Source organism: Staurois parvus, unplaced genomic scaffold (genome assembly GCF_062004578.1).
Source record: "Staurois parvus isolate SC_StPar_1 unplaced genomic scaffold, SC_StPar_1.0 ptg000978l, whole genome shotgun sequence".
NCBI classification, from domain to species: domain Eukaryota; kingdom Metazoa; phylum Chordata; class Amphibia; order Anura; family Ranidae; genus Staurois; species Staurois parvus.
The window spans coordinates 1,545,985-1,573,214 of record NW_028318774.1 but is presented as its reverse complement, the minus strand read 5'-3'; the positions used below and the strand labels follow the sequence as shown (position 1 = coordinate 1,573,214).

Below are 27,230 nucleotides of genomic sequence, written 5' to 3'. Positions count from 1 at the left end.
AAATCCATTGAAAATAATGCCTCAGTTTACAAATTTTTTATGCAATACAAAGTGCATGTCGGTGTCGATTTATAAATGTAATTGTTGGCTTCTTTTTTCTTCACTATAGCTCACAGAATGAGCTGTCACTTTCCCCAAAGCGAAAGGAAACTGTTTCTTATATCTCAGTAAACAAACTAAAAGGAAACATTGTTTCTTTTTACTCAGAGAAATAAACTAAAAGGAAACTCTTTTTTTTTAGCTGGGGGGAAGTGACAGCTGATTCTCTGAGCTATAGTGAAGAAAATTTTCACAGTACGAAACATCCCAAAGAACGCATTCAATTCATAAACCGAGGTAAACCTGTATATGCCTTTATATATGCTGTACAGTAATTAAAAGTTTAGAAAACAAGGAAATTATGCTAAAGTCACATCAAAAGCAATGTTAAAGTGCATAGTTTCCCTTTAAAACAAGCCATCAATTTAATTTAGTTGCAGAATTCAATGGGAGAAAATCCCTTTCATATTTAAAAATCGCTAGAGCGCATGTGTCAAACACAAGGCCCATTGATCAAATCCGGCCCACCAGGCCATTTTATGTGGCCCTTTCACCGCTCCTGCAGCTGCGACACCCCCTACAAGGTTAGGGGGGTGCACTATGATGTAAAGGGAGGTGGGGGAATCTTGACTGCTGATGGTGGGGGGCTCTTGATATCTGATGTAAGGGTGGAGTGCTCTGGACATCTAGTCATACAACTGGCCCTTTGAGGGCAACCATAATACTGATGTGGCCTGCAATGAAATAGAGTTTGATACCCCTGCCCCACAGGATGAAGGTGGTGGTGCTGGGAGGACTGCTGCTTTAACAAAAACATAGATGCGTGCGTGTAGAGCATATTAGGGCTGATTGGTTATTTATGTGCTCAGAACTACAGAGTCATACCTGCTACATCTAGGCATCAGCCAATCTATAAGCATTCTCTCCTGTTGAGTTTAACATTAAGGTTAGTTAACACCAGATTAGGGAAGGGATTGTGTTAGGAGAAAAAAAAAGTAAAAATAGAGTGAAAAGAATTCAGTTACAGACCGCTGGGTGATCTTTGCCCAAAGTTTTTTCTCGGATGGCCAGGGCATCGTTTAATAGATTGGCAGCATCTTTGTATTTGTTCTGATCCCTGAAACAGAATTTAAGGAAGAGGTTAAATTGAATTGTACTCCAATTCATTCTTCTGCTAAAGCCAGTGTTCAGATGAAGAATATTAAAGCGTATTAGTACTTTCGAAAAATAAAATTGCATTGCTTTATGCTTATAGATCATCTCTAAGAAAGTAACAAGGACATTTCTCTCAAATTTTATATATTTTAAACCGTTTTCTTTTTCAGGTTAAGAATATTAAGAATGTAGCCAGCACATCTAAGGACTGATAAACTGCAATATATTTTTATTCTTGGGTTCAGTTATGCTCTAAAATGTGCAACATACTCAAGCAGGCATTTACAAAAAAAAAGTCAACAGAAGACTCATGTGCATTTCAGCAGGCCCAGGCTGGATTTGACAGCCACCTAAAAAGACTAGTAGCAGATTAACAGGTCGATCTGGTCTTTCTTAAATTTATGCAAAACAGAGAACTGCCAACATTGTTCACAGCAACCAATATAACCATTTCTGTAAAGTGCTAGAAAAGTGAGAACTGTCAACAGGCTGGTGTAGGCAGAACACATTTCTTGTCTCCATTTTTAGAAGATCATCTTTAGGCTCCATCCATTCTTGCTTTCCATTCGTCCTGTCTGAGTACAACAATCTTTAAAATTCAAAACCAACTGTCCACCTGTGAGCCAATACAGTGAATTCTCTGCAAACACAACCCAAAAATATTCAATAAACATATATTAAATCAAAAAATTTATTTTTTTTCACACTTTATATTAGATTTTAGTTTATTCTTTACACGTAATCAATGTGTCTTTGATGATAATAATAGAGGAGCGCAGCACGATATTTATCTATATAATCTTTAAATTCAAATTCTCCAGTGCTCCAAAACAGAGTACAGTAATCATCATTTGTATGGACAATGACACCATCAAATCAGCTAAAAATGGTCCATGTTAGGTTGTCTGGTGGAGGGATCTGCAGATCTCCCTACTTCAAATCCTTGTGTACACAGAACTACATTTCCTATGGTTCTTCAGCCTGCACATAGCCTGCACTCAAAACCTTCACAAAGGAGCGGTGGAAGGTGCCAGGGGTGCATGATAAAAGGCATTCCCAACCTCCCTTTATACCTGTATGCTTCTTGCTCCAGGTTGAACATACGTTTTGTATGATAAAACCTAAAGTTAAGGTAAAGTGTAATGATCAGTGATTAGCCCTTACAGAAGTCATTCATTTTGTGTGCACCTCCAGGTGCTTGTGTTACATGAAGAATGCATCCCTAGCAGGGGCGGACTGACCATTTGGAAACTCGGGCATTGCCCAAGGGCCCGGGGTCAGTAAGGGGCCCCATGAAATGCCCCTGGCCCCATGAGTTGTCAGTCCGCCCCTGATCCCTAGCCATCCTTTAAATATGCATTCTCCTTACCTGGGTTAAACAAACTTCTGCTGTACAAGCTGGCTGACAGTTAGCCTTCTGCAACCACTTAGCATACTGATGTAGACTGGATGTTCAAGATGTGCAACAAGAATGCACAACCAAAAGGAGTGCCAGGGATCACATTTATTTTTTTTGCAATAACCTTTTCAGCTCCCCCTCTCCTTGGTACCTAGATGAGTAATGCTGAGCAAAAGGTCAGCGGTGGGCAAAACCAATTGGGCAGAAGACAGGTTCTTCCAAATAATCCGGTCTTCTTATAGAAGAATGCTCACATGATTATGGACAGTCACCCTGCTGCACCGTAAAGCAACCATAGTCATCTGGACCTCTGGACAGAAATGTAGGACCAACAGTCTCTGAAGGCTGACTTTCTGTAAGATAGGGCTTAACAAATTTGCTTTGGATCTAAGAGTCAGCTGAAAAAGTTTGTATCCATTTTTTTTTTTATACACAGTGTGGGTTGTTATCTCCCAGGGCAAGGCAATTTTTTGGCAACAAAGCTTCACGCAATGTGATTTTTTGCACAATATCATGTGGTAGGTGCCATTGAAAATAATAAGGGAGCCACCCTGGTCCACACATTGCAATTCTGGATTTGTTTTAGACATGTACCATGTAGACAGTGTCCTGGTTGGGTTTATAATGAAGGACCTCAATGCTCCAATGCTACCCACTGAGCCACTGTGCAGCCCTACAGAGCCCTTACAGGCAAGAGGCCAATTACTGATACTTTATGTAACCCCAATCTGCTGCTTTGTTTAAAAAAAAAAAATTAAATATAGTAAAACATAAAGCTGTACTTTACTATATAGGTAGGTAACTCACCTGTACACCAGAGCCAGTATATTGAGCATTGTAGCAACATCAGGGTGATCATGGCCAGAGGTTTTCTCTAGGTCTTCCAGGGCTTGCTTGCAGAGAGGAACAGCCACCTCATACCTCCCTTGGGATGCATACTGAATCACAAGATTGTGAAGAGTCCTTAACCGTGCAGGGATCTCATAGCCTCCTTGCTGAGCCGCAGCTGCAGCGCTGCTGTGCTGTTGTTGTACTGCACAAAAAAAGCACAAAATTCAGATTTAGCAGTTGTTCCCTCTATACATTGATGGCTCATCATTGGAAAAGTGCTACAGGTTAAATCAGCCCTTGTTTCATTACATGGGAATCCCAGATTCTGACTCTGCCTGCATAAACTCTTGCTCCTCTTACTGCAGAGGGACATCTATGCTTTTATTGCATTACCAATCTAACAATAAAAAAGCAACCAGCTGCGGCTCAGTCTAAACTGCCAATGGCAGGCTGGCAGAACTAGGAGCTCAAGTGGGGAGGCCTCACTATCAACGGAGTGGGTGAAAGAAAAAAAAAAAAAAAATGCCAGGATCTACCAAAAAAATTATTACTTTTGGGTGGACTGTTCCTTCATATTAAAGTTCAGCTACACTGTAATAAGATTGACATTTTAGACAGGGAGGGGCAGGAATCAACCTGTTAAAGTGATGATCAGCACCAGTCAGATCTGCCAACACTCACCAAATAGCCCTTGAATACTGAGATAAGCTTTTTATCTGGGCTACCGTCCCAATCTAAAGGAGATGTCTACAGATTTCCATTAAATGGCACATGATAATACTAATGTGTCCTATGATGCCGAGCTGACAAGGCACAGGAATATATGGATCATCAAGTCTTGTTACGGTAGCAAAAATCTTTTTTAACTTAAAGTATATGTGAAAACACACGTGTGCGCACACGCACACGCACACGCACACACGCACACATTCTCATCTGTATAAGGGGCTTGGAGTGGTATTGGTGGAGAAACAGCAGTACACTGAATTTCCCAATGAATGGTTGTGTAGGGGAGCAGCGGTCTGACCATTGGAGGTTAGGCAGCCTCTTCTCACAGCACCACCAGAAAAAAAAACTGACCACACTGAGATGGATGTGCATGCATGCCAAGCACGGTCAGCTTGAAATAGCAAAGCAGAGGGGACCAGGTATTTCACACAAAGGAAGCAATACAAAGAACCGTATACTGGATAAAAAAAAAAAAACAGTACAGTAGACATATCAGGAATATGAAATATTAGGATAGCACACACTTTAACAAATTAAATAAAAATCGAATCAAATATTAGCCCGCCCGTGGCCAGCTGTAAGATTACCCAATTGCTGAATTTGTTCCAAGAAGAATTGGGAATTGCACTTACTTCCTGGTCCTTGGTCATCATCATCATTGGGGAAGAGGTCATCAAGAGGCTCCTTAGATGAATCGCTGTCCTTATCATCCTGAAAAATAATAGTACATTGAATTCTACCACAGTAAAATCTATCATCTCCTCATTATCACACATACAAAGCACCCAAGGTATATATTAAAATACACAAAGGCATCAATTATTGCAACTCAATGGCATGCTAGCATAAGATAGCACTGGGGCCTGGTGACTGACTGCTCAGGACCCTGGTGCTGAACTGTAGAGGAGAAATTAAATGTCACATGATGCTCAAAAGTGTCAAGATTTTTTTCATGGTGGCAGTAAAGGTAAGTATGGCCACCAAAGGACACCAAGTACTGGGTGGGGTTGTGAATATAGAAATTAAATCATATAGAATATAAAATAAAAAAAAATAAAAAAAAGCTACAGGAGAGGGAGAGAGCCCATCATAAAGGCCATGGCAGATTGAAAGGACCTACAAGCTCAAGCGCTAAGAGGTAAAATTACGACAGTCCCAGAAATATAGGAAACCTTTGGAGTTTACCTTCCCAGCTTCTACTCTAAACTCAAATTTCAGTTTTAGATGAACTAATCCTTTAATTTCTCTTCCTTCACAGAGAACTCAGAGATGTAACAGCCATGCTCAAATGCACATGTCAATGCCATGACTTCTGTTGGACCCTGACAATTGCATGAATCCTTTATCCCGGGTTCACACTGATGTGGTGCAGCACATCACATGTGATGCGCACAGGAACTGCACTGCATTCCTGTGCAAATCACATGCGATTGCTGTGTGGTGCAATTTTAGCCGTACATCTTGTGTGGCTCAGATCGCACCGCATCCACACCAAAATAGTGTCCGCACCAGAATCTCATCGCATGGGTATTCACACCAATGCGATCCGATTCTGCACATCATACCGCGTTTTGTGAACTGATCTCGGGGTGTTAACATACACACCCACAGCAGTTCACATGAATGGAGTGCGATCGTGATGCGGTGCAGAAATCGCACAGAAACCAGTGCAAATTCCGCACATCAGTGTGAACCTGGACTCAATGATGTGGACATGTGCAAAAATAATTGCAACAGTCAGGGAGCCATGAGTAAGAAGTGTCTTGACAAATAGGCTACCGGAAAGGTAGGTAATATTGCCTCTTAGAGCCGATTCACACATGTGCGGTGGGGACTGAAGCTCAGGTTTCACAGCTAATTGACACAGTAGTTGTTCATGTCAGGTTTACATCAGGTTCAGGACAAGATTAGCTCAGAGTTTTATCCCGTTCACATATATGTGGTTTAAAAATGGTTCCCACAGAAGTCAACAGCCTGTAATTGACATCTGAACCTGAAGGCACTGCTCAGAAATTGTAGATGACTCTTTTTCAAACCGCACTGAATCCGCACCGCCAGTGCACCAGACATATGTGAACAGGCACCACAGGAAGCAATGTTGTTTCAAGTCATGTGGATTGGATGCCGTTCATACTGCATCCAATCTGCATATATATTAACCGACACTTCCAGTTAACATACAACAGAACCAAGTGCTGAGGTCACTAAGTCAGTGCATTCATTTAAAATCCACCACCTCCTTTCCCTTTATTTTAAATTGCAGCACAGTAACCCAATGCTTCAAAGCATTTTAGAACCTTGGAACATGCTCCACTGCATAAAAATGCAACCAGGTTTTTTTTTAGTGCAAACCAATGCAGTGGGTTGGTGTGAAATGAAACAATAGGATATAGAGCTAATAGCCATGTCTATGTGTTTAGCAACTCTGCCCAATGCAGCCCACCAGAGCTGGTGTGAACGAACCCTAAACAAAGATGCTTTGCTAAAATTTTAATAAACCATATCAACCCTAATATAGAGCAGTAAAACCAAGCATCCTGTGTCTAGCGATTCATCCTGTAAAGTCAGTTTAAATTAGAAGCCATTTGCCAAGCTATAAATAAAAGCACTGTATAAATACATGCGATTTCCTTCATTAAATTTGCTTTACAATTGAATCTGCAAATGTCTTATGATATTTACAACCAGGATAACAGTTTCCTTTCTAGGATAGGAAGGAGACAATTCAATGATTCTATACAATCTCTTTCTCTAGGGAGGTGAAATCCTCAAACAGACTCCAATAATCTATACAGTCGGAAAAGAGGAAATGTGGAAGGTGTGGCACAAAGCACATACTCAGCTCTGCAATGACCACTTATCTAGAGGAGATTTTAAAGACAGCTCTTCAGGAATGAAACAAGGGAGCTACCACTGTGGACCTGTGTGTAAAGGTACAGGTTTTCGTGGCGGTCATCACGGTTTTTGTGTCATTACCTAATGAGTCACCACTATGAAACAACAATACAGTCAGGAGTTAAGACTTCACTGGCTGCATGCTTGTTCCAGTTCAGTGACTCACCAAGTAGTAAAGCCAGCATCAATTTGACAGCCTGGAGCAATTTGACTGACAATTTTCCTGAGCTATACTGCAACAGATTGGATCACTTCCAGTGTTTCTCATAGTTGTTTGCGTGTGCTTTTCAGATGAGGGGTCTTAAAAGTCAGCAGTGTTGCAAACAAGTCAATTGACAATAATTAAAGTCTTTATTTCAGGTACTTCTATTGCACCATCAATTTATGCAGCGCTTTACACACATATATTGTACATTCACATCAGTCCCTAACCCTGAAGGAGCGTACAATCTAAAGTCCCTAACTCACATTCATACATACACATACTAGGGCCAATTTAGACAGGATCCAATTAACCTACCAGCATGTCTTTGGAGAGTGGGAGGAAACCAGAGTACCCGGAGGAAACCCACGCATACACAGGGAGAACATGCAAACTCCAGGCAGGTGGTGCCGTGGTTGGGATTTGAACCAGCGACCCTAGTACTGCCAGGCAGAAGTGCTAACCATTTAGCCACTGTGTTGCCCATTTTAAACATTTTCTTTCAACAACTAAATTTATGGGTACCATGAAAATAATTTTGCTAGCGAGACCTGTGCCACTGTATCAAGCCCAGCAGCATACTTTTTAACATGTTAACACCTCCAAAAGCATTATTTTTTAAAAATGACCTTCAGGCATAAAAATCATGCACTATTTAGAAAAATTATTAAAGGCCACCAAAAGGGATACTTTAGGTATTGCTGAAGCCTAGCGAAAAAAGCCTCAATGTTTTGAATGCATTAAAGCACTCCAGGCCATTTCACACGGTCCTTACAGCCAGGGCTTTTTTTCAGCCAGAACATGGCAGAACTCAATTCCGCCACCTCCGGCTTTCACCCTCTGCTCCTTACTCGCCAATATCACTAGTAAACACGTAAGCCTTCTGTATTTACATGGACAGCTTTCCCCTCGGTAGCTCACAGCTCTCACAGATCCTCACCTGCCCTCATGGCGGGGACAGATGCGATCAATGATCTCCCAGCCTGTGAAAGAGAGTCAAACCCTGCACTCTAAGTAGCGCACTCCTCAATCCTGCACTCCATACACAGTGCACCCCTAAACTCTGAATTGTGCACATAGCGCACTCCTGAACTCTGCACTCTGTACCTCGCACACTCCTGAACTCTGCATACAACCTGCCCTTTGAAGGCAAACAGAATGCTGATGTGACCCTCGATTAAATGGAGTTTGACACCCCTGCTTTAAAGGACAAGTTCACATTTAGTAACATGTTATGTGTAACACCTGTATTTAGGGTGTAACGTGTTACTAAAAAGGCACCTCGCCTCACCACCTGTGACAGCAGGCAGGAGGTCCTTTCTTTGGACCTGCTGTTACATTTTAAAAATGACAAGGTTGTGCGGGGCTCCTTCCGCACAGCCACCTCATTCACTCACAGGAATCTGTGAATGGATAAACTACAAGTCCTATCTGCCACCAAGGAGGACAGCTTGTAGTTCTCAATGGACTGCGAGGGTGCCGATAAGAGCCCTTGTAGTCCATTCACTCTGCTTCCAGCTTCGTACCTATAAGCTTTTATGGAGGTACTGGAACAAGCTGGAAAGAGAGTGTGTGCAGGAACCTGACATTGAACCCACAATCCACTGATAACGGGTGCAATGCTTTGCAGGCTCCTGAGGGGAAAAAAAAGGCACTTTTTTCCAGCAAAAAAAGCGCAATTATATTTTTTTTCCTCTTTTAAAAATGACCTTAGCCTTTAACAGTGAGATCTCCCCGACATAGTTCTTGTCCGCCTGAAAGTTTTGGGCGATTCTGGCCACCTGGGTGTTACAGCTCCTCTCTAACATTCTTCATATTACATAAAAATATTTTTAGAACATATTTAAAACAGTAGAGTGGGAACCCTTCATTATTGCCACAGCAGGTGGGCAAACTTAACAACTCAACACATCCAAGCCAATTAGGAGTAATGAGAAATTGTCAGGCGATTCCCCGTGAAGATGAGCTTAAGCTCTGCAGTTACTTTTGCAGAAGTTGTTTTCTTATTCTGGGTCACAACCCTGCGCAATGTCCTTTTGTTTCTTTTAGTCAGTTGACCATGCTGACCACGCTTATGCCAGATGATGTTTTCCCAGAAACTGTATATGCTGTCATAACCTTTGATAAATGTACCTCGCGACACTACAAATAAATTGGCAACCTCGGTCAAAGAGGCACCAGCTAAGCTGGCACCAACAATGCACCCTCTCTGAAGCTCAGTAATCTCTGACATGGCTCCATATTACTAGAAGTGCATGCGGTAAATGACGAAAGTGAGGCTTCCCACCTGTTAAGTGTCTCATCACACAGTGGAAGCAAAAGAATATTACATTACTTCTGCTTTCAACATGAAACATGTCGTCACTTTCACACCTGCAATTCATGTAGTGTTTCCATTTTTCTGTCTAACCCCTGGACTTGTCTGCTTACTTGGAATTCTGCTTGAACTAAAATCAAATGCTACTGCTGTGTGCAATCATTCATCAGACTACTAATTATAGAGACTACTGGACTGCTTGTACTGGACCTACCGTATTTGCCGGCGTATAAGATGACTGGGCGTATAAGACGACCCCCAACAATTCCACTCAAAATATAGAGTTTGTTATATACTCGCCGTACCCCTCTTCCGCACACCTTCCACACACCAAATAAAACGTAAAAGAACATCAGATTTGATTTCAACATGTTCATTTATATTCGAATGCTTGATAGGGGTTTGACTGCTGGACATTTTCTATGCTGTATTGTACTGTACAATGGTGCAGTACTGTGGTTGGCTGTTGGCTGTATACAAAGCCTGATTGGATTGGTCCCTGCTCCCTGTCTGCCCTCCCTGTCTCCATGTCACTAGCAGCAGTCTGGTCCTCCCTTGAATTGCATCTCCCTGTAATTGGCACTAGTGCGCAAGTCCGCATGTGCGAGCTCTGCGTAGACAAGGGGCGGGCCAGAGCGACGCTGCTTCCCGCCGAGCAGAACGGGCCGGTCACGCCGAAAAGGTGGCATCCCTGTATCGCTGCTGATGCTCGCCGCAGCCACGCTGATGACCCGCCGCGGCCGCACTGGATACCGCGCGATACTGGATGGTATGTAGAATGAGGTGGGCGGGCATCGGGAGGCCACTATGGGCACCGGGCGAGTATCGGAAGGCCACTATGGCAGCTATGTCTATCCCAACTGAAGTGGACCCGGCGTATAAGACGACCCCCCCACTTGGAGGCATGTTTTTCAGGGCAAAAAAGTCGTCTTATACGCTGGCAAATACGGTATGTCAACTACTATATCTACTAGCCTCCACTGTAAAAAAGGGAAGAAAGGAAAAACATTTCATATTTAACCTTTACTGCATTCTTAGGAAAATCATGACTTTAGTCTGAAAGGAAAATATAAGTAATAGCTACACACCGATGGAGAAATGTCGTCGTCATATTTCTTCAGCTGATTCATAAACTCTAGATGTTTCTTCTCCTCCTCCAGTTGGGCCACAGACTGTTCACTCCTTTGCAGTTTCTGCTGAGTGTTGGCCAGCTCATCCCTCAACCACTGATTCTCCTGGCACAGCCTCCTCACCTGAGCCCTCAACTTCTGCTTCTCGGACTCCACCGCATTCAAGTGGTTCGATAAGGCCATCATAACCTGCAAGAACAATACAAATGTTTTCGTTTTCTCCCTTTTTCAGATTGTGAGCTCCTATGAGCAGGCGTTGTTTACACTCAAAATATGCCATTTGACCAGCGTTTCTAAAGCACCATGAATGCCAATCAAAGCATTTATCACTAAATAAAAAATTTGGCATTCAATCATGTACACACAGGTGAGTATGCGCTACTGTGATAGGCTTCAAAAAGGTTTACCCCATTTTGCTTTGCCGTATCTCAAAGTCCCCATAGATATCTATGACCTTGTTTAGATTTGCTTTGCTGTCTGCGGTGCAATCTGCAGTTAGATCACTTTTGTTAGAGGCAACAAAGGAATATTTTATGTATTAGACTTACACTTTTAGATGACAATACATGGGAAAGCATATTACATTGGCTTATGTGGCTGAAGGTGCAAAGAAAAGTGAAAAAACCCCACAAAAATCGCAGCCGTGGTGGTGGTGGGGGGCTACTACAACTGGGGGGAATGCTACTGAGCCAGGGAACCACTGGGTAAATCTACTGAACCGGGAAACTGATGAGCTGGAGATCTGCCGAGTGGCGCTATTAAATAAGCCAGGAAACTGGATTAGCAGGGGTACTACTGAGCAATAAAAAAAATAAAAAAAAACCCCAACCATGACTCAAATCTGGCAACATCCTCATCATCACTGCCCCTTTAAAACAAATGGAAAACTAACACATAAGGCATTTGCTAAGCTTCATTTTTGCTTTAAAAATGCATCAAAAAGACATAAAAATGCACATTAAAGTAGTAGGCACTTTCTGTTACTAATCAAGTGTAAACAATCCCTTAAAGCCATCTTCAGCTCCAGTATCAGAGCTGAAAGATCAGCTCCGGTATCAAAGCTGAAAGATCAGCTCCGGCATAACCTCTCCCACCCTGTAAGATCCTCAGTTTAGCAACAAGCAATAAAGAATAATCATAAAATGAAGAGGAGGGGGCCTAAGTCCTGTAAATGTACTTCAAGAAATGGAAGTTTTAGGCAAATCAAAAATTCTATATTCACACTCATACATTACCAAGGATCTTAGACTTAGATGATCAGGATGTCAAAAAGCAATGCAACTAAGGGGTGGGCAACATAACAGGCCCACAAAAACCATATGCATTTTAGGGCTTGAAAAGAAAATCAAACAGCAGCCTGAAGCACCCTACACCCGAAACTGGCACCAGAAGAGGTTTGAATGTCTACCTGTTAAAGCTTACAAACGTGTGACTAGAAGCCCAGGTGGCAGCCTTGCCGATCTGGTAAACGGATGCCCGATGCTGAAAAGCCCATAAAGCACTGACAGATCTGGTAGACTGTGCCTCAACAGAATGGGAGGAACCTTTAGACTGTAGGCTTGGATAATGACATGTCTAATTCAAATGGAAATGGAGTGGAAATGAGAGGCAGAATGTTCACTATGGAGACCCTCAGGAATAACAGAGTGGATCCGGTCAAAAAGAAGCTTCAGTGGAGAGATAAACTTGCACAGCATGTACCACATCCAAAAAGTGGAGAGAAATCCTCTTGGAATGTTTCATAGCAGGACAAAGAGGAGGGAAACACAGTATCCTGGTTAAGATGGAAGGAGGAAACCACCTTCAGAATGAAAGAGACCTTAGGCCATCAGACAGCTGTACCCCTGTGTAACATTAGGAAAGGTTCTTACCAGATAAGGCGGCCAACTGGGAGGCACGTCTCACAGTGGTGATAGCCACAAGAAAAGCAACTTTGTGAGTGAGGAAAAGAGAAATAGAAGGATATACCTGACATATTCAAAGGAAGGTCTCTGAAGAACTGACAAAACCTAGTTGAAGTCCCACATTGTCACTGGGGATTGTTCCAAGGGAACAATGTGAGAAATGCCCCGCACAAAGGCTTTCACCAATGAGTGGGTGAAATCAGTTCTGAAATGGCTAGAACCAAAATATCGACCTCTTGATGCTAAATTAAGGCCAAACACTAATCCACACCAGACTGGAGGAAAGACCAGATTCAGCCTACAGAATACATCCTGGGATGGAATTTCCTAGCCTAGCACCAGGCAAAGTAGGGCTTCCAGATGTGATGGAAGATTTTGTGAGATGATTTCTCAGATTTTAGGATGATATCGCTCAGGAGACTCTGCTTCTTAGGATTTGATCGATGGCTTTACTTGTGCGGCTGTTTAAGCCCAAGAAGCAGGATGGTGGAGCAGTCCCTGTGACAGATCTGGCTGAGCTTATAGAGAGTCCACTTGGAATTTGAGGAGATCCGAGTACCACATTCTCCTTGGCCACTTGAGTGCAATGAAGATCACTGGAACGACCTTCCCTTTCTATTCTGTGAAGCAGGCGAGGATGGAGCTTTAGTGGGGGGGGGGGGGGGGGGAGGGAGGAGACAGTGTTGAACTGATCTCACAAAGTCACTAGGGCTGGCAAGGCCTAGGCACATTGTTCCTAAAGGAGGAGATCTAGGTATCCAAGAGAATAGCGAATATGGACACAACACCTTGGTCAAGGAAAGAACCTTATCCTTTAGGCTGCAGGCTTGCCACCCCACTCATTGTGAAGACGACTTGTTCCTAGACTTAGCAGGTTTAGGTGTCCAGGACTTGTGGCAGAATTGCTAGCCGGGCTTGACCTGGAACCCAGATGCCTGAGAGAAACAAAACTTTTCTTTGCCCCAGGATCCAAAGACTTTCCTGTAGAGCTTTTGTCCCCTTTCTCAGGAGAAAGAGTACTCTTACCACCCATGACTTTTTTGATGCAAGTGCCCAAGGAATCCTCAAATAGGCATTATCCTTCGAAAAGGAATCCCAGCAAGAGACTTTTTGCAGGCAAATGCTTGAGCAAAAGGTACCTTCACAACAAAGAAAACTCATCCTTGAAGGGTCCTTGAACACCAGGAATTAGACCTAAGAGTTATTTTAAGACAAAAAATGGTGGGGTTCACGACCGGACAGTTAAATTTTTCTGGATTACCTCCTCAATAGGGTATTACTGAGAAAAGACCTTGGGAAGGATGAAGATATTCTCCGGATGAGGCCAGTCACTGTAAAAGACTAAAGCACGAGTGTACAGGAACGTTTGCCTGGCCGATGCATCTTTAAAGAACCCAGACTGGTGACCTTTGGCTGGGTCACCACAGGCTGCTCCAGGGCAAGATAGACGTGTTATGCACCAATAAGGACAGAAAATGTATCCTTTTATCGTGGCAGAGATTTCAGTGGATTGGGAGAAAAAAAAAAAAAAAAAAAAAACACGACATATCTATGCATCAACACAAGAAAAGTTGATGAGGGGGACCTCTCCCATTCATTTTTACCCCGTGTGTATCAGGCTTAACTCAACACTTTGCCAACATAAGCACCTACGCAGGATCCAATCCTCAAAATCAACATTACAGACCAGTCCCACATCATCTCTCTAGAGGAGTCTGACTTCCAAGGCGTAGCTGAAAAATCAACGGATCTGAAAATTTGCTTAATGGAAGTGCCTATAAGCAGTTACAGACTTGATAGAAGAATCATGGTAAAAGGTTAGCAAAGAAAAACTAAACAAAACAGTTTTCCTCTTTTAGAGCAGACACAGAAGATGACTATACACATGGGGACTTTAGCAGAAAATTGAGTCTAGTTGGCAGTGTGAGATGCAATGCTAGGACTGTCCTTACAGCTTTTGTTTGCAATTGTCCAATCACCTGAAGGTAGCTGCATAACATAACCCAGTCATTGAAGATCCTATGTCCTTAATGAGCATGCCTATAGTCACTTTAAACAGCTCTAGCACCAACTTCAGCATGTTAGAGGTCGACTAACGATCTGTTTAAAGTAACTTTAAGAACCTATTATGATCTATAATCAGCATCCCCATACTGAAACTGATGGTTGTTTACAGACAAAAAAATTTTACATACTGAAGCCTGTACAGATGGACAGATTTAAAATGGTGGTTGGTGGAAAGGGACAAAACTTTCTACAACAGATCAATAAAAGACTTTGGACACCATTAGGTTTGTTTACAGCAAAGGGCAATGAACAAAGAGCAAAAACTCATAGCAAGTAGTGTACACATCGACACAGAATTCAGAGGGAAGACAAATCCATGGCATTTTAAAGAGCAGTGTAGGAAAACTATCAAAACCATTTTTAGGACATTGCCTAGAGTTAACATTTCTGTCAACCAGAGGCCTCATATATCCTGCCAAAGCAGGATAAAGGTTCAGAGGTAAGCAAAAAAAGTTCACATTTTTGAATAACCATAACCATCCAGCAGGAATAGAAATAAAGATTTCTATTTTATGACTGCAAAGGATGGGAGGGTTTAGTTCTGCTTTATGTCCCCACTGCCATGGAGTGCATCACATTCCTATTTGACAAAGGAGACAGACTAGCTATCAAGTAAAAAAATGACAGCAGCAAAGTGCAAAGAAAGGAAACATTCAGTACAGCAATAGGCACATGGAGGCATGCCAGCACAAACTAAATTCAAACTCCAGGATGTTTAATAGAGACAATTATGATATACAACAAAGTAAGCACATTAGCTGGAGGTACCCTATAGAAGAGGCATGATACTAGGCTCTTCCTGAGCCCTCAAGTGCGGACGCTGGCAAAAGCAAATAAATGTGCAATCTACAGCACTTTACAGTTCACTAATGTCTCCACAGTGAAAACTGTTATGTTAAGTAGGTGGAGAAAGGGTTGCATTCTTACTGCTAAAGGCAACACTAAACCTAAAAATCCTCCCAGCAATAGTTTGTTAGCCATACCTGTGCTTCACTCAGACCTAGTTCCAGCATCTCCAAAGACTTTCGGATCATGTTAGACTTCTCTTCCACCAAGTTACTTTCATCATCTTTCTTCAGACACTTTAAGGTCTCCAGCAGACTCTGCAGGATGGAGTTGTGCTCATTCTTCAAGGCCTCCAGGCCCTGGATCACCTGCTTGGTCTTCGAAATGATCTCATCTTGGGTGAGTTTCTCCAACTTATCTTCCTTCAGAAACACCATCGTGGACATGTTGTCATACATTCTGTAAGGAAAAGCACAATGGACATTATATAAAGTATACGAACACAAACATATCTAAAGAATCTGACTTTCGGCAGAAGGTTGCAAGGGCACCAGCAATGGACTAAAATGGACAATCACACCTCTCAAATTATTTTAAGTACCACCGAGACGTAAAATGGGCCCATACTGTTTGGGCATGGAATTTTTTTGGAAGAAAATTATGAGGCCTCTAAGGCTGAGAGCCAATGTTCTTACCAAAACACAAACATAATGGATGCTAGGACATACTTATACAGCCCGTCAGTAAAGCAGATTTTGAAACCGCAGTCATCATAAAGCTATGTTAAATAGTAACAGAACAATAAGTTATAGTTTTACCAGTATAAGTACACCATTCATGAAAGAATTGTTTAGGATATAATTTGTGATCTCTCCTTTATGAATTCTAGTTTCCTGGCAGTTATACTGACGTTCTGACCTCCATCCTTTCCGAGTCATTGACCTGAAACAAGTACAGAGGACAAGGAATGCTGAAACCAATTTACAGCATGCTAGTTCCAGGTAAATTAACCTAAATACAGCTAGGAAACTAGCATTCTAAGAAGGAAGCCAGCAATGGCAGCTCCATACATTTCTCCCGACAGGTGTACTTAAAAGTAATTTCTGACATGGCTTTCCGTTTTGATTGTTGTTCAGTATTTTGATTACTGTATTTAACAGATAGGTTTGTAAATCCTGCCACATGGGCTCATCTGTATATAAGGTCATGTTATGAGAATGTTTCACCATAAAAGTGACCTGATCGTGTATTTGATTTACTAGAGAGCAAAATTTAGTGTAGCTCTGCATAAAAACCAATCAGGTTCTAGGTTTTATTGTCAAATCTTAAAAGAACAAGCTGAAGCTAGAAGCTGATTGGCTACCATGCACAGCTGCACAAGATTTGTGACTCTAGTTTTAGTAAATCAACCCTATAGTGTGCAGTGGAATCTGAGTAAGTAATTTCAGTACAGGAGAAGAGCCCATATAAAAAAACTGTGCAAGCCTGAAGGTGAGGCTGGAGTTCAGCTTTAAGAATAGACTACTAAGGAGGAAGTAAAGCCTTCATAAGTAATGTGTAATATGGCTTCACCCATGAATATATTATTACAAAGTATACGTAGAAACTGTTTATTTTGTCTTTTATTTAAAGCAGTATCACACACTCAAAAGATTACACTAAACTGATCAAATTAACACTTACAGTATATTTGAAAAATCAGTTTCACGTTAAACCCAGATTTATTTTATTAAACAGTATATTTTGCAATAGGAAAGCTCTATTACGGAAGTGGGTGGTTTCAGTCACGCAGAAAACAAACATGAAGTAACGATGACCATCTGTCTCAGACAAGAAACTTACTGAAGTTTGCATTTTTCAAATTCTCTGCAGTAACCGTTAAAATTATAAAGAAAGCTGCAAAATGATGTTTTCTGAAACACCCTTTAAAGTCTGCCTAGACGTCTAACGCCTGGTTCACACAAGTGGTTTTAGGCTGGCCATACACTATACAATTTTCTTTAGAAAATTGCTTTAGATTTACCAAAAACCATATAATATGAGGTCAAACCTAAACAGCACTTTCAATTGTATGCAATTAGGCGCAGTTTAAGGTAAATCTAAAGAAAATTGGGCAGAAATTGGACAGGAAATGATATAGTGTATGGCCAGCATTACTCAGCATGTAGAAGCATACTGAAGGACAAACAGTTTTTACGCAACATTTATATTCACAGAGATCACCGCGAGTAACAGATTAGTTTTATTCAAAATACACTATATTGCCAAAAGTATTGGGCCAGCCCTCCAAATCATTGGATTCAGGTGTTCCAATCACCTCCATGGCCACAGGAGTATAAAATCAAGCAACTAGACACGCAGACTGCTTCTACAGACATTTGTGAAAGAATGGGTCGCTCCCAGGAGCTCAGTGAATTCAAGCGTGGTCCCGTGATAGGTTGCCACCTGTGCAATAAGTCCATCTGTGACATTTCCTTGCTACTAAATATTCCACAGTCAACTGTTAATGGTATTATAACAAAGTGGAAGCAACTGGGAAAAACAGCAACTCAGCCACCAAGTGGTAAGCCACATAAAATGACAGAGCAGGGTCAGCGCTTGCTTAAGCGCACAGTGCGCAGAAGTCACCAACTGTCTGCAGAGTCAATAGCTAAAGATCTCCAAACATGTGGCCTTCAGATTAGCACAACAACAGTGCTTAGGGAGCTTCATAGAATGGGTTTCCATGGCTGAGCAGCTGCATCCAAGCCTTACATCACTAAGTGCAATGCAAAGCATCAGATGCAGTGGTGTAAAGCATGCTGCTACTGGAATCTAGAGAAGTGGAGTCGTGTTCTCTGGAGTGACAAATCACACTTCTCTGTCTGGCAATCCGATGGACATGTCTGGGTTTGGTGGTTGCCAGAACAGTACTTGCCTGACTGCATTGTGCCAAGTGTAAAGTTTGGTGGAGGGGGGATTATGGTGTGGTTTTGTTTTTCAGGGTTTGGGCTTGGCCCCCTAGTTCCAGTGAAGGGAACTCTTAAGACATCAGCATACCAAGACATTTTGGACAATTTCATGCTCCCAACTTTGTGGGAACAGTTTGGGGATGGCCCCTTTCTGTCCCAACATGACAGAGCACCAGTGCACAAAGCAAGATCCAGAAAGACATGGATGAGCGAGTCTGGGGTGGAGTAACTTGACTGGCCTGCACAGAGTCCTGACCTCAACAAAATAGAAAACCTTTTGGATGAATTTTGAGACTGAGAGCCAGGTCTCTTCGTCCAACACCACTGCCTGACCACACAAATGCGCTTCTGGAAGAATGGTCAAACCTTCCCATAGACACACTCCTAAACCTTGTGGACGGCCTTCCCAGAAGAGCTGAAGCCGTTATAACTGCAAAGGGTGAGCCAACTCAATATTGAACCCTACGGAGTAAGACTGGGATGCCATTAAAGTTCATGTGCGTGTAAAGACAGGCGTACCAATACTTTTGGCAACATAGACTATGTATAGCCCAAACTTAGTTTTTGCTTTGAATTGAATAGGGAGAGTTGAGGGTCCATGCACACTAGGGGCAGAAAAAACACCAGAACCTCAGGCAGAAAGAAATACTCATAGTGGCTCATATTGCACAAGAGGTTATGGGCAATTGCATTTTTTTTTCAAAACGTTCTCTGTTGCTTATTTTTCAACACACACTTGGAAATGCCAAATGCTCTTAAATGCTGTGATTAGGCACATTTATGAGCATTAAGCGTTTTTTTCCTCCCCGAAAGCTCCTATCAAAAATGTGATTCTAAGAAACTCATTTTTTCCTATGTTTGTTGGGGAAGTTTCCTTTCACTTCTTGCCCCTGCAGACACAACAGGAATGGAGTGGAAATGTCATCTGTTAGACCCTTTATTCCCCTATTTAACCGAAAAGCATGGTCCATGACACTCCAAGCTAAGCTCTGGAAAGCACATCCCCTCACATTCAGTTTCCCCTTCTTGTCCTACCCACTCCATATGCAATGCTTACAGTGGGGATCGAAAGTTTGGGCACCCCAGCTAAAAATTTCTATTAATGTGCATAAAGAAGCCAAGGAAAGATGGAAAAATCTCCAAAAGGCATCAAATTACAGATTAGACATTCTTATATGTCAACAAAAGTTAGATTTTATTTCCATCATTTACACTTTAAAAATAAAACAGAAAACAAAAAAATGGCGTCTGCAAAAATTTGGGCACCCTGCAGAATTTATAGCATGCACTGCCCCCTTTGCAAAGCTGAGACCTGCCAGTGTCATGGATTGTTCTCAATCATCGTCTGGGAAGACCAGGTGATGTCAATCTCAAAAGGTTTTAAATGCCCAGACTCATCTGACCTTGCCCCAACAATCAGCACCATGGGTTCTTCTAAGCAGTTGTCTAGAAAACTGAAACTGAAAATAGTTGACGCTAACAAAGCTGGAGAAGGCTATAAGAAGATAGCAAAGTGTTTTCAGATGTCAATATCCTCTGTTCGGAATGTAATTAAGAAATGGCAGTCATCAGGAACAGTGGAAGTTAAAGCAAGATCTGGAAGACCAAGAAAAATATCAGACAGAACAGCTCACAGGATTGTGAGAAAAACAATTCAAAACCCACGTTTGACTGCACGATCCCTCCAGAAAGATCTGGCAGACACTGGAGTTGTGGTACACTATTCCACTATAAAGAGATACTGTACAAATATGGTCTTCATGGAAGAGTCATCAGAAGAAAACCTCTTCTTCGTCCTCACCACAAAAATCATCCTTTGAACTTTGCAAATGAACATATAGACAAGCATGATGCATTTTGGAAACAAGTTCTGTGGACCGATGAGGTTAAAATTGAACTTTTTGGCCAGAATGAGCAAAGGTACGTTTGGAGAAGAAGGGGCACAGAATTTAATGAAAAGAACCTCTATCTAACTGTTAAGCATGGGGTTGGATCAATCATGCTTTGGGGTTGTGTTACAGCCAGTGGCACAGGGAACATCTCACGAGTAGAAGGAAAAATTGATTCAATAAAATTTCAGCAAATTTTGGATGGTAACTTGATGCCATCTGTGAAAAAGCTGAAGTTAAAGAGAGGATGGCTTCTACAAATTGATAATGATCCTAAACACACCTCGAAATCAACGGGGGATTACATCAAGAGGCATAAACTGAAGGTTTTGCCATGGCCTTCACAATCTCCTGACCTCAACATAATTGAAAATCTATGGATAGACCGTAAAAGAGCAGTGCGTGACAGACAGCCCAGAAATCTCAAAGAACTGGAAGACTCTTGTAAGGAAGAATGGGCAAAGATACCTCAAACAAGAATTGAAAGACTCTTGGCTGGCTACAAAAAGCGTTTACAAGCTGTGATACTTGCCAAAGGGGGCAGTACAAGATATTAACTCTGCAGGGTGCCCTAACAGGAACACTAGGGGTCATCAGGTAGGCATCAGTTTAGCAGGCAGCAAACCATCAAACCACCGCACGGATGATGTCACAAAATAAGGCACTCCCTAAGGGAGTGCCTTATTTTGTGACGTCATCCCGCGCGGCCCACATGTACGGCCGGCGGCCATCTTTGATTGCTGTGATTTCATCTTTATGTGAATGTGATCTCTGTATACCATTTATCCCCATTATTGAAATTAAAATACTACACTATGGGAATTCTTTTTGTTCTGGCTCGTTTGTTATGAGCCCCCCCCCCCCATAAGGAGATCTGTGGAGACCCCGTATTATCTACATGTGTGGTTCCCCCTGGTGTTGAACGTGTGTACTTCTGGTGCCTGGATGCCTTGATGGTTTGCTGCCTGCTAAACTGATGCCTGCCTGATGACCCCTAGTGTTCCTGTTACCAGATGTTGATGACCAGGAGTTGGTCCTAATACACTCAAACGCGCATTCATTTGTGCCTTCTGGTTAGTGCAATCTACACTCGTTTATTGCAACACAATTGTCACGGCTCTTCACCTAATTTTTGGATTTCGTTCACTTATTTGCACCTTATAAACACCAAACCAGAACATTTTCACATGTGAATTTTATACAACACCTTAGTGCGCTTATGCATTGGTTTACTTGCTTTATTCAATGCTGTAATCCTATGTATGGCGTAATACCCGAATAAAAAGGTTCAACACCTGACTAAAGGGTGTATTACCTGTATAAAAGATGTAGTACCAGTATAAAAAAGGTGCTATACTTGAAAAAAGGGTGTAGTAACAGAAAAGCTGCAACACCTGTATTACCCTAGGTTCACACTTATGCGAATTTCAGTGCTTTTCCAGTTTGCAGAAACGTACTACAGTCCATTTAACATGGTTTCCTATAGATCTAGTTCACATCTGTGCAGATTTTTGAAAGGGTCAGGGATAGCTTTCCTTGCAGCAGATTGCATGCAATAGACTTCAAAGGAACCACACCAAAAACGCATGTACAGGTGGTTTTAGTGCGTTTCCTTCATGACAGACACCTCCCCTAGCAACATTAAACACATCCCAAAAAACGCATTAAAATAAATGCCATAAAACATTAAAACGTGGCAAAAACGCGTTTGAAAGCATGCAAGCTGCACCGGGAAAATGCATCAACTGCAACCTGCATAACGTGTGAACCTAGTCTAAATGGCAAATTTTCTCTGCGGTTCTGTTACGGTCCGGTTTCACTCCCACCCGACCCCTTCAAGCAGCGCAGAATAGCCACATTTGTGGTGTGGAGTGTACTCAGATTGGGGAAACAGGACAGTGACCGATATATCCCTTTCCTCCAATGCTTAATCTCTGTCAGTACTTAGGCGGAGCGGTTCTGGAAATGAATCTCATGACCATCACCCTCTTTTCTAATTATTGGATCTTAGAAAATGTCTCTCCCGTGGGATGCAAACTGCTTTTGTTTATCCGCACAGATGAAGCCAAGTACCTCCGGCGCTGTTCAGCTTTCTCGATATCCAGACAATAAGCCAAGAAATTACCCTCAGTCTGTTACTGCCATCAGCACACAGTAGAATGTATCGATCGCCACAGTGTCTCAGTAGCAATCCAACTGTGTGATTAGCAGGAAAACCAATTGTTAGAGAGAAATTAGGCCAGGCATACATTTCCCATTAACTCTGAATGTGATATGTAAAAGACAAAGCCCTGTCCCTACACATCCCGGGACTAAAACTGTGCATTCATCAACAGGAATTAATGGACAGACTTGCAGATCTTCATGTCACTGTACAATAAACAAACCAAAATTACAAAAGGCTCCTACAGGACTTCTACCCTCAATCCAAATCCTAAGCAGATGTGCCCTTAAACAAGTCTCACACCAGTCATTATTCAGGATTTAGTCATACGCAAGTGTGTGAATATGCATTTTTACACTGTAAAGTGAACATATGCATTATTCCGTTACGAGACTTTTTGGGTAGAAGATATTTTTAACAACTTTGACTTCCTACCCCAAGTTGCCCTTTAATTTTTCAGTTTTGACCATGGTAGCAATAGGTTATTGTTCTCGGTGTTCTCATAGGACAGATTTTCTCTCACTTCCTTGCCTGTAAAATATTTTGTCTGAAACTGGATTTTCAGCTAATCACATTTACATGTACCCCTAAAGTTAAAAAATATAAATAATACAAAACAATACTAATAATAACCACCACTTCAGCTCCAGACGATTTTACCCTCTTCATAACAAGGCCATTTTTTGCTATACCGCACAGCGCTTACTTAACTGTTAATTGCGAGGCCATGCAACACTGTACCCTAACAAAATTTATATAATTTTTTTTCACACATATAGAGCTTTCCTTTGGTGGCATTAGATCACCGCTGGGTTATTTTATGCGATAAAAAAAAAAAAAAAAAGAATTTTTTAAAAAAATATTTTTTTATTTTCTGCTATAAAACCGATCCAATAAAAAAAAAAAAAAAAAAAAAAAAACCTAAAATTTCTTCATAAATTCAAAATGTATTCTGGTACATGTTGATTAAAATAAAGGTATACGGATTGGTTTGTGTGAAAGTTATAGCGCCTACAAATTATGGGATATATACAGCAAGTTTAAATTTTTTTATATACTACTACTGTTGGTGATCAGCGATTTATAATGGGGCTGCGGGAGTATGACGGGCAATCTGACACGGACTGCCATGGACATCACCAGTGACCAGAGACACTGTTACTGTACTAATGACACTGGCCGGGAAGAGATTAAATGTGTGCCAATGTGTAGTGTGTGTAAAGTGTGCTGTTTTACTAAATCTATCAACGATCTATCAGTTTCTCATCCCTGCAAAGCAAGGAACTGACAGATCGCTCCCTGTGCACAGAGCTTGTGTTGAATGTCAACACAGGGCTCTGGGCATCACCCCGGTACTGTTTTTGAGAGCCAGCAATTGGCTCTCTTCTAAAAAGCAATTAGAGCAACTAACTAGCCACTCAATTGTTTTTACAAGCAGCGGGAGGGGATGGTACCCCGACATTCAACATTTTCTTGGGATCTCCAGTCCCACCGGGAGACCCGAGCAACCAGCCGGTACATCTGCCATCTGGCCGGACAGCCGAACAAAATCAGGACTGCCTTTGATCGGCTCTCTGTTATAGTAATACAAAATCGATGACTTGACAACACTTCTGGTTTACTCGGTGCTAAACGGCGAAATTAAAGAAAAGAAAAAAATGAAGGCATTATAAAACACTGATCTTGATGTTCTGAATGCTTTTAAATTGATTTAGGTATTATAGACCCCAAATACCTCCATAAAGAGTACCTGTCACATGCCTATTGCTTTCACAGGGGATGTTTACATTTTTTGTGACAGCAATAAAAGTGATCAAAAAAAAAAAAAAATATGAAAGTAACATTGTAAGAAAGAAAAAAAAAAAAAATTTAAAGTGCCCAAAGGTGAATGCATGCATAGGTTCCACACGTATGCAAACAGCAATTATCCCGCTCATGTGAAGTATCACCGCCAACGTCACATCATGGGCAGCAATTCTAGCACTAGACCTCCTCTGTAAAAAATAAAGTGGTAACCTGTAAATTCTTTTAAATCTTCGACAAAGGATAGTAAAATTCACATCATTTGTCGCCATTGCAAGGTCATGCACAATTTTAAAGCATATTTCCCGAAAAACTGCATAAAAAAATAAATAAAATTTATATATATATATATATATATATATATATATATATATATATATATATATATATATATATATATATATATATATATATATATATGGTTTTACATGTAAACAAAAGTGTCAGAAAAAGGCCTGGTGGTCAATTAAAGGCATTTATAAATACAGGAAAATATTCCTTTTACAAGATTTATTTATCTTGTTTTTGTACAGCAAAATGTAGTAAGGGTTTATCTTCTTATTAATCTTGGCATGAGAAATGTTCCTTCTTCCCATCTAAGCTTGTACACCGGGTACAACTAGCATTAAAGTACACAAACACGGCACAGAACAGTCTCCCTGTCCAACAACATCAAAAAATGTCAACATAGACCCACAAGAAAATAAAAAAGCAATTAAAGTGAGTGAAACCTTCCAAACGAAAAATTCATCAGCTAGAAAAACAGGATCACAGTGCCGCCTCCATGTTCAACAACGTACGGTGGCCAGGAATTCAATCAGCTGATATTTGATTTTCCATGTATGTCTGAAGTGCCAAGTTTGGCAGACTGGTTTTAGAAAACATGTGTTTGTGAATTAAGGATGGCGGATGCACCAGACCAGTCTTTGGCCAGGACCAGGCCTGTGCAGTTTTAAATGTACCGTTTTATAGGGTTCTCTCTCCGCTCACATCCTCCTCCACTTAATGAGCAGCAATGCAAGCTGTGCCAGAATCTACTCCATAAATATTGTAAGAACGGCATCCATGGGAATCCAGAGCTGAACTCTCCATCGCACTAATATGAACACAATACACAAAGCTAACCAATAGGACAACAGCTACATATGGATACACAATATTGACTTTCATTTACAGAGCTGCAGGTAAACATGGAACACCAAATTATGTATTTTTTTAAAATGTCCTTTTTGTGGTGTCCATGTTACTGCCTGCTTGACATGGACACTTCCAATAGGCTATCCAGCAGCAGGGTCAGCTGAGACTGCAGAAGATGGACGTTATTGGAGGTAACTGTAGGGGACCAGCAGTCTCAGGTGGATCAGCAGCGCTGGGGTAGTCATAATCTGCACCCAAAAACAGTGATGGTGAGGAATATGGATAGGAGACATGTGTATTTCCTGCTCCACCAGGTAAGAAAAATAAAATCTCCGTATAAATAATGGCGAATCAGTTAGAGGTGGGTAGGAGGGAGGGATTGGATGGAATTCATATATTGCCAGTAAGTGGGGCTTTCATTTTCTCTTAAAGCGGAACTAAACCTTCCTATGCTTTACAGACAAGGAAGCTGACATCTTAGCCTCTGTTTGATCTGCAGCCACCATGATGCTTCACATGCAATCAATTATGACATCAGCCATTTGATAATTTAACAGTTCAGTTGGGAGCACAAGCAACTGTGACAGTTATTGATATGACATGCCTTGAACAGTTTTGGGAAGCAATTAAAAAAGAAAAAGTATGGCCAAAGCTATTTTGGCCATATGTCCCCTCTGGGTCACAGGAGTACACTTATTTCTGCACTCCTTTGACTCAAAATTTAGCCAACAGCAGGCAAAAGTCCATTACAGGCTCAACAGGGTTCCCAACAATAATGTCGGGATCTGCCCAGATGCTTCACTGGCAGCTGGTTCAGCCTCTCAGAAGACAGTCTGGCATTCCAGTGAGCGCTGGCGGGGCAGAGCAGAGAGCAGTGACTAACCATCACTGTTATGTGCTCAGAGCGGACTCAAGAACTGACGATCAGCAGCCTTTGATCGCTCAGTTCTTGGTGCAGAGCCGGTGGGGGACAGTTTCACTATTGGACCAATGCTGCAGTCATCTAGAAGAGTATGTAAGTTTTTTTCTGATTCCCACACTTTTCCTTAAAGTTGATGGGTTTAGTTCCACGTTACCTGTTGAAATATATGAGACATACAGGGAGTGCATTGCTTTGAAATGGTAATGGAAATTTCAGTTACTCCTGCCTTCCCTGGCTTTCACTGAAATCTTAAAATAAGAACCTGTGCTTACACCAAAACTGTAGGTAGACATCAGAGCAGGCAAATAACAGCCCCATTCCCATGATCACGTTGTCCACAGTGACCTGGGAGATCAGGGGAGTTCTAGTACACAAACAGTGACAGATCCAATGTTTTACTAATAAGCTGAACAGCAATAAAAGAAGAATGGTATTAGAACCTTGGCATTCCCTGGACCAAACACAATTAAAACTCAAAACATTGCTGAAGCTGGTATGTCTTTAATCCACATTAGGCTCTGGGGAACCAGAAACCAATAATGTATTACACTGTTCATATTTGATTTATCCTATAATTAACCAAAATTGATTGTGACAACAGAGGTCAAGGGGAATGTGCCTAGGGGAACAGACTGAAGGCGGAGTGACTGTCTGCTATGAAATAATAAAAACAAGCGCCTCTGTGTTACTGCAGCATAAATTGTGTCAGTGTGTCCTTTAATGTGCTGGAGCACTCCGATCTCTGAGCGGGAGAAAGCAACTCCAAATAGGAATGTCATTATGCAAGAAGTGAATTTCACCCGACACAGACAGTGCCCTGCAAATGTGACATTTAAAAGTCTAGTGACATTTAACATTTTTAGGGTCCATTCACAAATATCGGCACTTTTTTGCATTATGTTAAGGCAGC

The 27,230-nt window shown here is 41.6% G+C and overlaps 1 protein-coding gene across 11 annotated transcripts in view; it reads right to left on the bottom strand.

The window, feature by feature from the left end:
• KLC1 (kinesin light chain 1) overlaps positions 1 to 27,230 on the bottom strand; it is a 117,644-nt gene that overhangs the window by 51,893 nt on the left and 38,521 nt on the right. For all 11 annotated transcript variants that reach the window (XM_089657251.1, XM_089657252.1, XM_089657244.1 and 8 more), the window contains 5 exons: positions 15,652 to 15,913; positions 10,656 to 10,886; positions 4,786 to 4,864; positions 3,401 to 3,626; positions 1,069 to 1,156 (listed from right to left, as the gene is read on the bottom strand). In XM_089657251.1, coding sequence (XP_089513377.1) covers positions 1,069 to 1,156; positions 3,401 to 3,626; positions 4,786 to 4,864; positions 10,656 to 10,886; positions 15,652 to 15,912 — 885 coding nt within the window. In that variant the 5' untranslated portion in view covers position 15,913. Of the gene's footprint in view, positions 1 to 1,068; positions 1,157 to 3,400; positions 3,627 to 4,785; positions 4,865 to 10,655; positions 10,887 to 15,651; positions 15,914 to 27,230 lie in introns of those variants that run through there.